The sequence below is a fragment of the Lissotriton vulgaris genome, chromosome 4_1 (genome assembly GCF_964263255.1).
Source record: "Lissotriton vulgaris chromosome 4_1, aLisVul1.2, whole genome shotgun sequence".
In the NCBI taxonomy this organism is placed as follows: Eukaryota; Metazoa; Chordata; class Amphibia; order Caudata; family Salamandridae; genus Lissotriton; species Lissotriton vulgaris.
In genome coordinates, this window is record NC_141691.1 from 1,746,469,830 (window position 1) to 1,746,487,093 (window position 17,264).

The window sequence follows — 17,264 nt, forward strand, 5'->3', positions numbered from 1 at the left end:
CACTTCAATTCAACACATACAAAAATGATTAACAAAAAAGTCAGAAAAAAAGACAGAAGGCTAACTTCGAATAAATGATGCAAAACCGGAAGCAAGAGACTCTGGGTTGTACCAACATTTCTAGCTCCATATGGATTGCACTGTGCTGATTCTATGCCTAAAAGCAAAACGAGTATGGGGTGGTTGTTATGTATTACAGGTTGGCTTGGGTGGTATTTTACCAATCCAAAGCTGTGATACTAAACCTGGAGTGGTAAAAGGCTTTTGTTATTTTTCACTGTGATAATCCCATGCTTAAAGACTTTGCTGTAAACATGGCAAAAAGCTTTGTTCCTTTCTAGACTGGTGTGGATGGCACTATCCTAATCCCATGCTTAATACTTTGCTAGGAAAACAGACATTTTGGGGAGCAGGTCCAGGGTGTTGCTGGTGCTGTAGGGTGCTCTCCAGATAAATAAGCTTCTTTCTTCCTAAATTTGGGAAGTACTCAGAGTTCCTTGCTTGTGTGTGTGTGTGTGTGTGTGTGTGTGTGTGTGTGTGTGTGTGTGTGTGTGTGTGTGTGTGTGTGTGTGTGTGTGTGTGTGTGTGTGTGTGTATACACATAAACACACTCACATTTCAATCCCTTCACGGTCACTTTCCAAACGATGGACGTCAGGACATAGACAGCATGACTGCGTGCAAAAGGTTCCTTATTGAATCACAATCTGCCACGACACGTTTCAGCCAAGCTTGGCCTTGATCACATGACGCAGCTACGGTAGTTTCAAAACCATTTAAAGTGCCCAGTGCCTGATAGCAAGATAAAAATGGAAAACAGACTGTTTTTTGATGAGCAATCGAGCTGATACTAGTATATTAGCCGGTTGAGAACTTGAACAAATTTCATATTGTAAAATCTCTTGCAGTTCTAAATGTCAACCATAAAATGGAGTAAGGCTTAAACAATTGATTACATGGTATACAAGCAAAAATATTACGAGATGAATTCAATATGTCATGTGCAAAATAATGCAATGTGCAAAATAAGCAATTCATTATAAATAGTCATGAAATATGCTTAATATAACCTTAATTTTGTGCTCATCTATGATTGTCAATCATGTGACTCGATCATGACAGACTCAGTAACATGCAACATAAGATAAACGTGCCTTCTATTATTGTATTTAGACTGCTGTTTTACCTCATATAGCATGACAAGTCCGAAACTAACATAGCAACAATATAGACCCTGTGGGCAGTATCATCTTTTGTGGCCGCCTTATTGGTTTGTTAAAAGTGCTCAAAGTGCAATAAAGTGCTTAATAACAAAAAAGACACTATGAAAAGGACAACTATAAACAAGCGAAAATATAAATGCCAAGCTGAGCTGCAGACTCTGTTCTAGCAATTTTAGATACTGATATCAAGATATTACGAATGATATTATGAGTATAGTGCAAGAACCCTACTGCTATACAGATTGTGGTTCTAGCAAACACCACAAAACGTGAAATGATGAAAAAAATATATATAGATCATTAGATTAAAGGTAGGTGTATATATCCTCACTGGTGTTAAGCCCATTAGGTGTCTTGGCGTCCAAATTAAGAATATATCTACTTTCCAATTTTCTTAATGCAAATTCCAAATTTCCTCAGTGTCTTGAACTAGGTATGGTGTCTAGTACGTAATACCTGAGGTGACTCATATTGCTGTCATGGAATTTCTTACAATGGTGGGCGACTGGCTATGTCAGATCAAAATTTGTTATTGCCCGAATGTGTTGTAGGATCTGCTTATGAACCTGTAGCTTAGTGCTACCAACATATCGTAGCCCACATGTACATTCCAACATATAGATAGCAAATTCTGTTTTGCAGGTGAGGAATATACTGATCTTAATTGGTCTGTCATGGAAATGGGTGTAATATTGTGTAATAATGGAATCAAATTGGCATGCCCCGCAGGAATTACATTTGAAGAATCCCTTTCTCAACGTGAGCCATTTACACCCCTCTGAGATTTCTGGACTACTCTTTTCAAGGGCATTGCTCGTGGAAATGGCTCTTTTAAATGTAATCTTTGGCAATTTAGGGAGTTTTGGACCTATAACAGGATTGCTGAGAATTAAAGGCCAATTTTTCCTGAAAATGGTTCTCAGCTGTCGCTCCTGCTTGCTATAGGTCAAAATCATTCTCGTTTCACCCTCCATCTCTCGTTTCCTGTCAGACGCATTTTGACAACTGCTACTTTTGCCAAATATCAAACTTCCTCTACTTGAACCTTCTGTTTTGGCTATGATAGATCAGTCCTTTACATAGGGTAGCCCCTGGCTAGAAATCTGTTTTAAACTCACTTTGGGCCTTTTTCAAATCTATACATTGCTCTGACTGCTCGAATGTTACTTTTCTTGTAGCAAAGTGTGTCATTAAGATGCTTAAAGGCTTCTTCTATGTAGTCTGATTTAGGCCAAATGACAATGTTACTGCCATTGTCAGCATTGCAAATTACTAGATGCTTGTTGTTCTGTACCTTTTCAATTAGTTATTGATATTTTCTGTTGTGTCTGCTTCGTTTTCTCCGAGCTCTCTGAATTTGATAGTTACGTTCTTCGATCTGCACAGCTAGATTTTCATTGAATATATCAATTGAATCATGGGGCATATTAGGCATAAAGGTTAATTTTAGTTTAAAAGCTGTGGTAATGGTGCCATGAGTCCTTAGTCCCTGCTGCAATATTGTCCTCTGATGGCATCTTGCTATTCATACTGTTGGCTCTCAGCAGGTGGTATTTCTTTTGTTTGAGTTTACGGATAAACTTGTAGATGTCAATTCTGGTTTGGCTGCAGCTGAAATTGCTCTCTGTGCAGAATGTCAGCCCTAGGGACAAAAACTGTTTTCTGCTTGATCTAACACCACCATATTTATATCTATTCCTCACACAAGTGCCGGTCACATCCACCTGTCTGGGTTGCGTAATTAGCCTGTGACGAAGACCCGTTTGACTTGAAACGTGTTGCCATTAAAAATATTGGAACCTGCATGCTCTGTGCAGGCTCTTGAATCTTGTTTATCGCTACAAGGTTTACACTTTGAGAGATATACATATATATATATATATATATATATATATATATATATATATATATATATATACACACACACACACACACATACACACACGTGTGGGGGTAAAGTAATCATATGGTTAGGTGAATTGTTCAATAACAACGTAATGCTTTAAACTCTAAAAACTACAGAAATTCACCAGTTATAGTTATATTGAGTAACTATAACTCATGTCCTAAGTTAACTGTAACTTGCGCCCCCGCCATGCACAGTTTTCTCATCAATAATTTTGAAGCAAATGCCGCAGTGAAATTATCAATGGTGAGTGATGTAATATGTGAGGTAATTAGCAGTGCATGGTGAAAGTGCGAGCAATAGTTACTTAGACCACGAGTTATAGTTACTCGAGATAACTATAACTATAACTGGTGAATTTCTTTGGTTTTTAGAGTTTTAAACATTATGTTGTTACTGAACATTATCACCGACCTATAACGTTACTTTAACCTTTGTTGTTTCCTTGAATTTCTATGGGTATTTTTGACCCAAAGTAGTATTTAATTACAATATGTAAATCCCAATCCCCAGCCGGGATGACCTCTGGCTGTGTGCGGCAGGGGATTGGCTGCAGGGCCTGGCCTGCAGCCAACTCTCTGCAGTCAACACTGTAAAGGCAGCCAAATCCACATTGCAGGACCTTCGGTCGTGCATGGCTGGGGGTTGGCCACAGGACCAGGCCCTGAAGACCCCAACCCCCAGGGCCTTTTTTTTCTCTACTTTTTATTAAGGGGAGGGGGCTTCATAAACCGCTCCCCCTTCCCAAACCTATTATTGCCCTGGGAACCCAATCCACAGGGCCATATATATTATAAAGGAGGTGCCCTCACCGAGCCTAATTAGGCTCTGGGGACCCCATCCCCCTGCTGATTTTTTTTTATTAAGGAGTAAGGGGGTGGCATGACCCCCGCCTTGTTAGGTCCTGGGCACAGCATTCCCCAGGTCCCCTATTTCATGGTAGGTAGGGCCACAAGGCCCTCCTTCCCTCACCTTGTTGGACCCTTGGGCACCCAGGACCACTATTAAAATTGAAGGGGAGCGGTGCTCCCCTCTCCCCAAGCCTTGTAAGGCCCCCGAGACGCCATCTCCCCTGGCCACTCTTTAAAATAAAAGAGGAGAGGAGGGCACACAGCCCCTCTCCCCAAGCAGATTTTGACCCCAGGGACCATATTCCCTGGCGCGCGTATCTTTAAATATGGGTGCCCTAGTGCCTACCCGGGGCACCCACCATATAGTCGTTAGGGGTTGTGGGGGGAGCCTTGTGGCCCTAGCCGGCTCCCAGCATCCACTGGGAGCTGGCATTGCTCCCACCCACAGGAAGCATCTACTAATGCTGCTCCCTGCGGGCGGGAGCAATACTTAGATCTAGTTCCATGCCCTCATCACTTCAGGCAGGTAAACGTATCTAAAGTTCGCTCGGAGCAGGAGCATTTTTGAAGCTGAGATGTGAAAATGCTCCTGCTAAGTTAGAGCAAACACAGACAAAGCCTGTGAGCTGGTCCGGGGGATGGGGTTCCCAGGGCCATTATTGGGGCAGAGAGGGGGGTCGCATTACCTTTCTCCCCTTAAAGAAGGGGCCGGGCCTCTGGGTTGAAAGCAGCCTGAGGAGGGGGGTAGTGTTCCCCGCTACCCCTTACAAAATGTGCACTGCCCTGTAGGATGGGGTCCCTAGAGATGAAATCGGCCCTAGTAGGTGGGCCACGTGCCCTCCTCCCCCTTAATAAATGCGCAGGGCCCATGGGGATGAGCCCCCGGGCAAGATAGGCCAGGCAAGGGGGACCATTTGCGCCCCTCCCCAAAAAATTATCCTCTCTTCCGACCAGGCATGGGCCCTCCGGAAGGGGGGGGGGGGAAGCCTTAAAAATAAAATGCTGGAGATTGCGCCTGTATTTTGAGGGGTGGGTTGTTTGGTGCCGATTCGCATTTTGGCCCCAGGCAGCTCCCTCAATCTAGGTGTTCAGGGTATTCCTACCCTGTTCCCTTGTTTTTTTGGGGGACCGAATCGTGAGTCTTAAGATTGCTGCCACCACTTCCTGGTTGAGTTGGTGTCAGCCGATCAGATCTCAGCTTGAGATCTGTCAGGATCTGCGGAGGCTACATGTCTCCAGATATACAAAGTTTTTGAGAAGGAATTGCTCAAAAGCGGCTGAGCGGATTTACGCAAAAAGCACTCTTTCTAGACCTAAATCTAGCTTTCTGCCAAATCTGGTGTAAATCCGTTCAGCGGTTTAGGCTATAGCTGTGTCTAAAGTTCTTATGGGAAAATGACTGGGGATAACACGTTTTCGGGATCCCTTTTTTTTCAGCCCTTGCTTGATGGATCATCCCGAAACTTTGCATGTGCAAACTAGTCAAGGAGAAGCACGTTTTTGAAAATTTTAATTGAGCTTCGTCAAACAACGCCATAGTTATTAGCAGGACAAAAAAATGCATTTCCTATGGAAACAAGAACCTTCGCATAACTACCCATGATTAAAGTGACATGAGGTGATAATCTCAGTTAAAATGTAACATTTTAAACTCGAAAAAGCATTAATTCATCAGTTATAATTAACCAAAGTAACTAGAACTCACGTCCCCGTCATGCAGTGTTGTCATCAATGATGTGATTCAGATGTCATCAGTGATTTTATTATTATTATTATTATTATTATTATTCTGAGTTTTGTATAGCGCCTGGTTACCAATAGGCATCCCAGCGCTTATCAGAACATAACACTACTAAAAGAATGCAGGGATTAAGCGGAAAACAAAAAGGTTTTTAAAAGTTTACGGAACCTGAGAAGGTTGGCTTCCGAGCGCAGTTGTAGGGGCAATGAGTTCCACAAGGAGGCCACATTTATTGAAAACCTTCTGCCACCAGTTCTTGCCTTTTTCACCCTGCCAACCTGAAGGAGATGTTGGTGGTCAGAGCGAAGAGAGCGAGAGGCCTTGTAGGGCTGGACCATCTCCTCCAGAATAGGTGGACCTACCCCGTGCAGAACTTTGTGGGCGATGCAGAGTGACTTGAATTTCACCCTGTCCCTCACAGGGAGCCAGTGCAGTGCCCTCAACGCCGGGCGGGCAGGCGTTCTGCACTTGCTGCAGTCTGTTCAGGGTAGATTCGGGTGCGCCCAGGAATAGCGCGTTGCTGAAATCCAGCCGCGAGATGATAAGTCCCTGGATGAGAAGCCTTCGAGTGGCCACTGGGAGCAAGGGCAGAATCTTCTGGGCTGAACGGAGCAGGCCAAAGCACACGCCAGCAGTCTTTTTGGCGTGGGTTTTAAACGATAGGTCCTGCTCCAGCCATACCCCAAGCTCTTGATCTCCTGCTTGGGGGGAGGCATCGGTCCCAGACAGTCTGGCCAGCTGCTGGGGGACAAAGATGGAGAGGAGTTCCTCAGCAGCATCAGTTCCGTTTTGGAGCCATTTAACTTTAGGGCTGAGCTGCACATCCACGTGTAGATCTTTTCAAGACACGTGTGCAGCCGGTCGGGATGGTACGCCGACTGGGAAAGGCCTACCACCAGCTGAGTATCATCAGCGTAACTGATGATTTTAATACCCAGCGGCCGTACCACACTCTCCAGGGGGGCCATGTAAACGTTGAATAAGGTAGGGCTCAATGAAGAGCCCTGTGGCACACCACACTGGAGAGGGGTAGAGGATGATTTTTCCTGGCCTTCCCACACCTCAAATGTACGACCTTCCAGGAAGGAGGCGAACCATTTGAGGGCCAAACCCGTGACCCCCACCCCCGACAGCCGTTGGAGAAGCACCTGATGGTCCACGGTGTCAAAAGCAGCGCTGAGGTCCAGGAGGATCACTGCCACTGATCCCCCCCGAATCCAGCATGCTCCTCGCATTCTCCACGACCGCCAGCAGGGCGGTGTCGGTCCCCTGACCGGGGCGAAAACCCGTTTGGGAGTCGCCCAGGAGGGAATTGGCTTCCAAGAAGTTGGAAAGGCGGCTATTCACCAGCTTCTCAGCCACCTTACTGATACCCGGCAACAAAGAGATAGGCCGAAAGTTGGCGAGATCGGCGGGATCGAGGTTAGGCTTTTTCAAAAGAGCCTTAACCACCGCCTCTTTCCAACTGGGGGGGACCACCCCATGGGCGAAAGACAGGTTTATCAAGTCCGTCACAGGGCCGACGATAGTGGATGACACCTGTTTAAGATATTTAATAGGTGCTGGGTCTTTCGGGGAGCCGCTCTTCATAGATCTCAGCACCGACAAGACTTCCTCCTTAGTGACTGGACCGAGGGAGGCCAGCTCCACCAATTGTAGCTCAAGTTGAGAGCTGGGATTGTCCTCCATTTTATCCATGATGTCATAGAATATCATGAGTTCCATATGCCTGATCTTAACCTATTTTCAATTTATTTCAGTTTTTTTAACATAATGTAACAATATAAAGAGAGTAATACTTAAGTATAAGTAAGTCTGAACCACTAGCTTTGTCCAAGAGTCAGAGCACCAAAATATAAAAGGCAGACCTATTGGCTTTAGCAAGAGGTCAGCACATCAGTCTATATAACGCAGACATGTTATCTCTGTCAAATAATCAGCACAATAATTTATCAATAAACATATTCCAAAGTAATCCTTAGAAATACACACGGCAATGTATAATAATTATTGTCACAAAAATATTTTAAATAAAGCATTTTTATTCTAGTCAAAGCTAAATATGTGCTTTGGTCTATCTTTAACGCTCTTCAGGCCAAAAAAGGCAGCCATAGAACCAACCACAAGAGGTCTCTGCACTACAAGTGAGGAGCATCCAGCTCCACATCAGATTGCTTTAAAAATAATGGTTATCTCTCCTGGGGTCATGTATTCAATGACCCGGGAGCCTTCCTGGGGGCTGCTGCTCCCTTGCAACCCCCCACAACACTTTTTGTGTTGGTGAAGCGCTTCACCTCCTTTGGGCGCAACAACAAAAATTATCTATAAAATCAAGCCATTCAGGGTATTGTAGGGTTCTCCAGACAGGGAGCTCTGAATACAAAATTCACAGCCTCGCCTCTTTAATATTGAAGCTGGGATAAAAAAAATGTATGCTGGGGGCTCAGGTCACACTTTTTTAATAGCAGCTTGGGAAGTCCACTCCTGCACTGCACGTATCTTTGCTTATTTTTTACATGGTTGCCCCAGGTCCCTACCTGGATGTCCACAAATCCCTGATCATTGAAGGCAACCGGGGAGAGGCCCACCACCCCCGTTGACCCACTGGCTTCCCAACCTACACCCATCCTTGGTGCCGGTGGGAGCTGGTTGTATTGCTGTGCTCCTGTACACCGTTTTTGTTTCTGCTTCTGGGTGGGAGCAAAACTATGTTCCCTACCTGAAGGAGCGCAGGCAGGGAATTCGATTTTTTTTCCCTGCCCGCACCTCTGGGCAGGAAACAGGACAGTGTCCCTGGAGAGGGAGTCCCTGGGACACTATCCCACTTCAGGCCTAGAGTGTTGGGGTCCCGGGCTGTTCTATGGCTCAGGGAGTATGACCCACTCCCCTTTCCCAAATAAAACATCATACCCTTGGGATGGGGTCAACAGGGTCATCAAATTGCTTGGGGAAGGGTGCTGTAAGCCCTGTCCCCATAATTAATTATAAATGGCTTCAGGCTCTAGGGGATGGGGTCCTCGGGACCATTGTCTGTCTCGGGGATGAGGGCCGCAAATCCCACCCTCTCCTTTAAAAAATAAAAAAATAGTATAGAGGCCTTTGGGGATGGTTTCTCAGAAGCCATGAAATGGCTCTCTAATTTTTAGTTGCTTCTACCTATCCCCAGAATCATTAAAAAAAACTTCTACCTATCCCCAGAATCATTAAAAAAAACATATTTGTCCCCAGAGGGGGTCAGGATATCCCTACCCTGCCCCTCTATATATTATGTTCATTTTTTCTTCAGGATACGGAAACTCAGTCCCTGAGTCCTAAGATGGCTTCCAATCATCTATGTTGATGTGAGGCATCCAATCCGATCTAATTTTTTGATCTGCTGGTCCTGCAGTTCTACAGCGTCTCTATCTATGCATACATTTTGAAACTTAATTTCTCAAAGCTTCTGAACGGACTTACACCAAATCACAAAAAGTATGTTCTGTGTAAAGATCTAGCTTTCCAAATTTGGTATAATTCCATTCAGCAGTATTTGCAGGATTTCTGTTCAAATTTCCTAAGGAAAATTGCATATATATATGTGTACATATACAAAGAAAAAGAAATATGCATATTTATATATAGGCATCATTATAAATAAATACATATAAATATATTTATATACAAGTGTTCCCTTTTCATAACTTAAAGAGGGACATAAAGTCTTAAGTCTGCTTTGTGCACTACTATTTGAAAAGATTCCTAAGAGTTTCTTGATCCAGTTTTGCTTCCGGTTGGGTATCAGCATCAAGGCAGCAATGTCTTGTTAAATTGATAACCAATTTCCAAGTTGCTGCCCTGTAAATGCCAGGAATCAAAATAGTTCTCAGTCAAACCTAGTGTCAACTTTAGCTGTAGTAGAGTGCATGTTAGATTTACATGGAAGGGGTTTATTTTCTAGCTGACAGTGGGTAGGGATTAAAACTATCTATGTAGCAATAGATTGTTAAGAGGTAGAAAAACCTTGTCTAATATAGCAATAGTTAATGAAAATTTGAATAGTATTTTTCAGGTCTTTTGATTTCTTTAGATAGAACTGCAAGACTATATTAATGCCTAATGAATGTAGGGACCATTCAGGTTCAGTTGAAGGGTTCAGAAAAGTGTTACTAACGTAATGGTCTGATTAATGAGGAAATCCCAAACTTCCTACAGTATGAATAAAGGATTTATCTTCATCACTACCCTATTAGCATTACAATGAATGTAGGGTTCTGTTGAAGAAAAGATTTGTATTACACTCACTGTTCGAGCTGAAATGACAGCAAGTAAAAAGGCTGCTTTCCAAGAAAGATGTTGCAATGTAGCCTTGTGTATGAGTTTAGAAGGAAGCCATATAAGTTTTGATAATAATAGATTAAATTCTCGCTTGGATGGCCTTTTATAATTGATGGAAATGTTTTCCTCATACCTTCCAAATAGTCATTGATTCCAGGAATCCTTTGTCGAGTATATGTTTTGGCACGACCACGATTCATGCTCTCCTCAGCCTTTATTTTCCTTGTTTATTGCATACGAGAGGAGGATGAGGTAACTGTGTATCTCTTTGTATGACCTTTTTGTTGTGTAATGTACTCTTACCTACAAAATGTAATAAAAGATATTTAAAAAAAATTGATTCCAGGAATCTTGAAGAAAGAGACCTCATTAAGAGGTTCCCTGCAGGCTTTAATGGCAGTTAAATGTACTTTTATTGAAGGATTTTGTAACTTGGACTGGGCCAAACAAAGCTGTATAGTGTCTTGGTGGACAATTGGATTGTAAGTGTGTTTCTTTTTGTACGCACGCACCACAAGTAGTGCCTTTAAGCACCTGTTCTACTGCACTTTTCTTTTGATTTACTTCTGCTCTTGGAATTTTGAAGTAACACTATGACATGATCTGTTTGGCGTAGGTGATAGCGGAAAAGAGAAGCTGATCCCCTTAATCCAGGGACCATCAGATACCAAAGATCTGCACAGAAGCAAATGGCTGAATGAAAGTAGGAAACCAGAGTCACTTCTAGGGCCTGATCTGATGGCCTTCACGGTGCAGATCCCACAGCAGATGGACTATTGCCACAATTCTGGTGAGTGAATAATAAGTTGATACACTGCTGGCATCACACCAACTTCTGCTCCATGCCTGTTATAAATATGGAATATGAGTAAATGCTTTCATGCTTGCACTGTTTGTGTTTACTGTATTGCCCTGCGTAGTGATTCCTTTTTCAATAGATGCTGTCCATTAGCTTTTATATTTGCCTTAAAAGAAGCGGTGCTATAGTTTTTTTTATCTTCTTAAAGTTGAATTCTTCTAGGAGACAAACTTTGACGTGCAGCTGCATGTACTGTGTATATTTAAATGAAAACCTCGAGGCTTATCACCCTACTACTCATTTGTCGTCTTCGGTATACATTTTCAACAGGTTTGTACAGAGGCACACATTCACACCTTTAGAGACTTCAAAAGTATATTTGAGATTTTTGTTCCGATAATGACAGAGTTGGATCGACAGCTCTGAGGTGACAGAGTAATTTGAATAAGATGATCAGGTCTAGCTGTTGAGAAAGTTTGGATTTGGCAAAATATCAAGCAGAAGTATCTTTATAAATCTTAGAAGGTTTGATAAATTGGTGTTCTTATATGCCAAAGCAGAACGATGGAAGAAGCAACAAATGCTCCGATTCCACTTAGTCATGACGTTGACTAATATCTATTTATTTTTCAATGCCAATCTCACTGGACATTTTTTTTAAATGTGTCCTTTGCCATCAGTGGCAGGTCATGGTCTCGCATTATGGGCCTACCAAAATTGTGGATAGCGCCTTATGTATCCTCATAGTGTTAAAGAGAAGACACTTGTAGTTCATAGCCACTCTGCAACCCAAAATCAAAAACACATCTCGGTCTTCAATTAATCCCGGGTTGAAGCCCTTAATATAGTACGCCTGAATTTCTAAGTTTATTCTTTTGCTGATATTTCCAGGAGAGGAAAATGGTCTGACAATTGAAGAGAACCGAACAGAGAGTAAGTACCTTTTCCTCTTTTTGCTTCATTCCCTCTGTCCCCTTTTATGTCAGCTTTCGACTTGATTTCAATTTGATTCCAATGTGCAAGGCAATAATTTCCCCATCTAAAACTACAGGGTTCAAACCATGCAGTGACTGTTGGAAACATATGTTGGTAACTGAACCGCATGAGGTGCACCTTTAGTGTGTGGGCTCTGGATATGACTTCAGGTCACATGAAGAATGTGCCCTCATGCACCCACCCGATGGTAGTCTGAAACAATGATGGACCGCCAAACATTGAAAGAAGTCACGGACCTTGTGTAAATCCTGCACTTGCCCCAAGTCAAGGGTGTGGACATGCTACCAAGGTCGAGTCCAGGACTGATCTTTGTTTGAATTGAAATCATCAGGAAAAGTTGAAGTGCAAGTCAAAAAGAAAACATAAGACGACAAAGCAGGACTTTACCCAGTGCAAATTGGTCTTGCCCCCCGAAGCCCGCTTTAGGAGTCAATTCTGCAATGGATTCTAATGTGGTCTAGGTTCTATGGGCCGTCAGAAACACCAAGTCAAGACTTTAAGTGCCTATTTTTAGCACTGTTTAGGCTCCCTCTGGTGCGCCTTATGGCCCCAAGGATCCACAGACATCTCCTGTAGGTTTACCACCAGTGGATACGCCCTCTGTGCCATGAGAACCTCTTAAGCATATCTCAGGTTCCCCACCGAGTCCGGTACCTCCTTCCATTCTGGCTTTGAGACATGCATGATCCTTTTTTTATTGATACCCCTACCGATGTTGCTGGTCCCGGAGGAGGATCTAGTGCTGACAATGATGTCAGATGCCGGGTCTGTTTTGACCTCGAACAAGATTGCACTCCAACTCTGCTCCAACGCAGCCTGGTTCTTACATTTTACCACCACTACTGTTGAGTCATGCTCAAAAGCTCCATCATCTGTTTAGTTCTGATTCAATGGTGATAATGGGGATGATTTACCTTCTCATTACTATGATGACAGTTATATATGGGCCTGCAAGAGACCAGTGGCCCTGATACAAGGTTGTGTTCCATGGTTGGTTTCGCTCCTTGGGTCCTCAACAGTTGAGAGTGCTTTGCTGTTGCAATTCTGTGGCCCTGGACCTACAACTTCCTTCAGTGTAAATTAAAACAAATGGCCTTACATAGGTTCTACAGCTTGGGCCTGCATCCTCTGAGCCCTTACTCCCATTCAACAAAGCCTTAACTGATAATCTGATGGACAGTTTGTCTAAGCCTTGCTCTTGCCTTCCTATGAACAGGCAGGTGGCCAGACACTACAGTCTGAAGCCCGGCGACCCTGATTTTCTAACTAAGCATCCTGCTTGAAAGAGTTTGGTGATCCAGGTTCCCACCACCAGGTTGAATCCCAGTTCATTTGGTATAACCCCTCCTAGATGGAGAGTCAAAGAGTATTGCAGCGCTGGGGAATATTAACATTCTGTTTGGCCAGCCTAACCTTGAGGTTGGTTAATGTTATTTGCCTGTTGGGGCTCTACATGCATGTTTTCTGGGACATGGCATGCAATGGAAATTTGCAAGCACCCCTTATGGATATGCTTTTTGATGATTTCCACCTATTTGGTGAAAAAGCTGACTTCGCCTTGGAACATTTTAAGGAGAGCCAGGTCATGGCACATTCAGTTTGTCCTCTCAACTTGTGCACTGCCAGTAGTTTTGGTCTTTCCAGGACTACTCCAGAAGGTTAGTGTATGGTCAGTGCTGGATCTCCCACCCCCACAGCAGTCACCCCAGTCCTTTCGTGGCTTGATATGTGGTTCAGTCAGACATCGTGCAGGTCCCCAAAGGCACCGATCTTCTCAGTCCCCCTTCCCTGCAGCATTAGCTTCCAAGACGCTTTAATTTTTGGCACACGCTTTCACCCAGGATGTCAGTCTATCACATCGGACAGATGGGTCTTCCAGATTGTCCAGCAGGGTTTTGCCTTTCCATTTCTTTCTGATCCACCGCAGCTTCCCCTCACATTAGAGCATCTCTCAGATGTGCACCTTTCTGCAAGAAGTGTGAGCCTTACTTTCTTAAGGGGCCATCAAGGGGTTTCCAGATGCGGAGATAGGGACGAGTTGTTACTCCTGCTATTTATTTGTGCTGTAGAAGGATGGAGGCCTCTGTCCCATTTTAGATCTTCGCCCTCTAAATGCCTTCTTTTAGATGGGCAGATTTAGTATGTCCATGCTGGCCCAGGCTCTGTCTACCCTGGATCTATGCGATTAGATAGTGGTGTTGGACCTACAGGATGCGTTTTTTCATATAGCTGTTCTGCAGTTCAACAGACATTGCCTGCGGTTCAAGGTAGGTCAAGCATTTTAATATTGTCCTGCTCTCCTTCAGCCTTAGCTGTGCCCCTTTGATCACAAAATTGATGATTGTGGTCAACACCCGTCTTCAGAGGTTGGGGTACACGTTTTCTCCTTTCTCAATAACTGAGTGTTGAAGGTGGGCTTCCACAGTCATTCATGGACTAACTTCAGATGACGGCGAGCATCCTGACATCGTTGAGGTTCCTAATCAAAGTGCCAAAGTCGCACCTGGCTCTCTTCAGAGGTTCCTTTTAATATGAGCTCTCTTGTACACAATGCAGTTCAGGGCTTTCCCTCTGTCACAACGAGTCTAGGACATCCTGGTTATAATCTGGATGTTTCAGTCTTGGTGAGAGCGGTTCTGAGCCTCTGAATCCGGTTTGTCCACTAAGCTATGTGGCATATGTTAGCTCTGCAGTGGAATCTGAAGTCTCACTGGGTCATGCACCAAGGAAATCTGTCAGATTCAATCCATGGTTTCGGAGACTGCATGAGATCTGCAGTGGTGGCTGTCTGACCACAATTGAACCAGTGGCAGAACTCACTTCATGCTCCGCCCAGAATCGACAGTGATGATAGATGTGCTCCTGCTGGGTTAGGGAGGTCATTTGAGGGAAATGGTCTGTAGCTGAAACCTGGCCCTTGTCATTCTGTTGGAGTTTCTTTTCGTCTGGTGTTGATGACCATCCTGTGGTCCATCAAGAGGAGGCTGGTGCAGATTCCTAATGACAATACCACCATGTTGTACTTAAATGAGCAGAGTGGAGTAGCGTCCTGTGCCTCTGAAGTTGTCTGGAGCATCAGGCGACTCCCTGATTTGGACCCACCTGGCGGAATCTTTAAACTCCAGGGCGGATGAGCTCAGCCAGTGGCACTTTGTGGATCACAAATAGTGGTTGCACCCAAGGAGGCTTAGGGCATCTTCTGACCGTGGGGAGAGCCCTGGCTTGATTGTGTCTCCACTGTTGACAAGAGTGCAGTTATAAAACATTTGCACATTGGAGTTCCAAAGAAAGCTTTCTGTAGAAGACTCATTCCAGCTAGAGTAGAGCCCAGGACACATGTACGCCTTTCCACCTCTGCCACTCATGCCCAGATTTCTGAAGAACATCGGAAATGGGCCAGGAGAGTTTGGTACCCAGAACATCTGGGCATGAGCATTTGTATTCAAATCAGGCCACTGCTTCGGTGGGGGGACTTCTATTGTAGTAGTAGTGCAGAGTTCTGCACACAGACCTATGATAATTACACCTCCATGAGTGGCGATTAAGAGGTGACAATTGAATGTATTAGATCTACCATCTGAGATTGTGGATGTCATCTTTACTGCCAGATATCCCTCTACAAATCAATTTACACTGGACACAGAGACACATTTGGGACATGTTTAAAGTTTGCAATACAGGCATCTTACAAACCAAATTGTTGGATGTTTTGTTTGTTTTGTCTTTTGCCCAACAAGATTTTGCAGAGGGTACTTTTAGAGGTTATTTATTGGCCCGTTTGACCTTTTTCTATCTGACTGACCAACCGTCATTGTTTTAATCACTGGCTGTGATGGGGTTTATTGCAGGTTTAACACACATGTTCCCTTCCCAAACCATTTGTGAGGCCACAGTAGAACCTTAATTTGGTCCTGATGTTCCTTATTTGCACCACCTTCGAGCAGATGTACAGCTGATCTTGCATCTTTTGACTCTTCCTCATCCCTTGAGAGAAGAGGAGAAATTCCATTGGCTGGACCCCAAAAGAACTTTAAGATTTTAAATCGATTTTACTAGAGAACCATTGGGTGGATGATAAGCTTTTTGTGGGCTTCTCTGGGGCAAATACAGGAGAGGCTGAGCAGAAACGGATTATGTTGAGGTGGATAGTCCTGTGAATTACGATCTGCTATGCACTAGCTAAAAAGCAGCCTCTGGAAGTACTGAGAATTCATTCGACCACGGCTAAGGCTGTTAGCACTGCGTTAACATGGGGAGTACATGTTCTTGACATCTGTCAGGCTGGATATGGCACCAGTGCAAACGTTCATGAAGCACTACTGCTTTGAAAACCAGGTCCGAAGGGAAGGGCATTTTGCCCAGACAATCCTGCAGGATGTTGTGGTCTGTACCCACTACACAGACCCTCCACCTTTGGGAAGTACTGCTTTGGTATGTATTGAAAGGTGAGAATCTGCAGTTGGAAGTATCGATTAGAAGAGCAAGTTACTTGCCTTTGGTTCAGTCTTGGACATCCCCCGACACACAGCCACATCTCCGCCCACCTGAGGGACCTGCACTGGCTCCCCATCAGCAAAAGTATCACGTTCAGACTCCTCACCCACGCACACAAGGCTCTCCACGACTTGGGCCCCGAATAACTCAACAACCGCCTCACGTTCTACACGCCAACCCGCCAGCTCCGCTCCGCCAGCCTCGCCCTCGCCATCGTCCCACGGATCCGCAGAACCACCACCAGAGGAAGATCCTTCACCTACCTGACGGCCAAGACCTGGAACACCCTCCCCACCCACCTACGACTCACCCAGGACCATCTCAAGACCTGGCTTTTCAAGCAGCAGCAGCCCCCCCCCCCACCACCACCCCCCCCTCACCCCATCCCCCCCCGTGCCTTGAGACGCTAGTGGGTGAGTAGCGCGCTTTACAAATACTCTTGATTGATTGATTGATTGGTTAAGCTCTTTATAGTGGCTCCTCAACCTAGCCATAGACTCCTCACTGCTCTCCTACCTCCCTGTTCAGGATAGTGATCTCTTTTAAACACCTAAAAAGTCCCAGATTAGAGACCTGCACATTGGTACTAAAACAAATGAGCAGCATAGTGCCACCTGAGAGAATTTCCATATCAATCACTGCATTTATAAAGCGCACTACATACCCGTGAGGGTCTCAAGGCGCTGGGGGAGGGGAGGGGGCGCCGCTACTGATCGAAGAGCCAGGTCTTCAGGAGTCTTCTGAAGGCCAGCAGGTCCCGCGTCTGTCGTAGGCTGGTGGGGAGAGCGTTCCGGGTCTTGGTGGCGAGGTGGGAGAAGGATCTGCCGCCGGCGGTGGTCCTCCGGATACGAGGAACTGTGGCAAGGGCGAGGTTGGCTGAGCGGAGGTTTTGAGTGGGGGTGTGGAAGCTGAGACTTGTTGAGGTATGTGGGTCCGGCGT

At 44.7% G+C, this 17,264-nt stretch overlaps 1 protein-coding gene across 1 annotated transcript in view; it reads left to right on the plus strand.

Annotated features, from left to right (window-relative positions):
* Positions 1 to 17,264, plus strand: part of VPS13B (vacuolar protein sorting 13 homolog B) — a 2,999,480-nt gene that overhangs the window by 883,491 nt on the left and 2,098,725 nt on the right. The window contains exon 19 of the mRNA XM_086966051.1: positions 10,652 to 10,825. Within this exon, the coding sequence (XP_086822177.1) occupies positions 10,652 to 10,825 (174 nt within the window). The remainder of the gene's footprint in view (positions 1 to 10,651; positions 10,826 to 17,264) is intronic.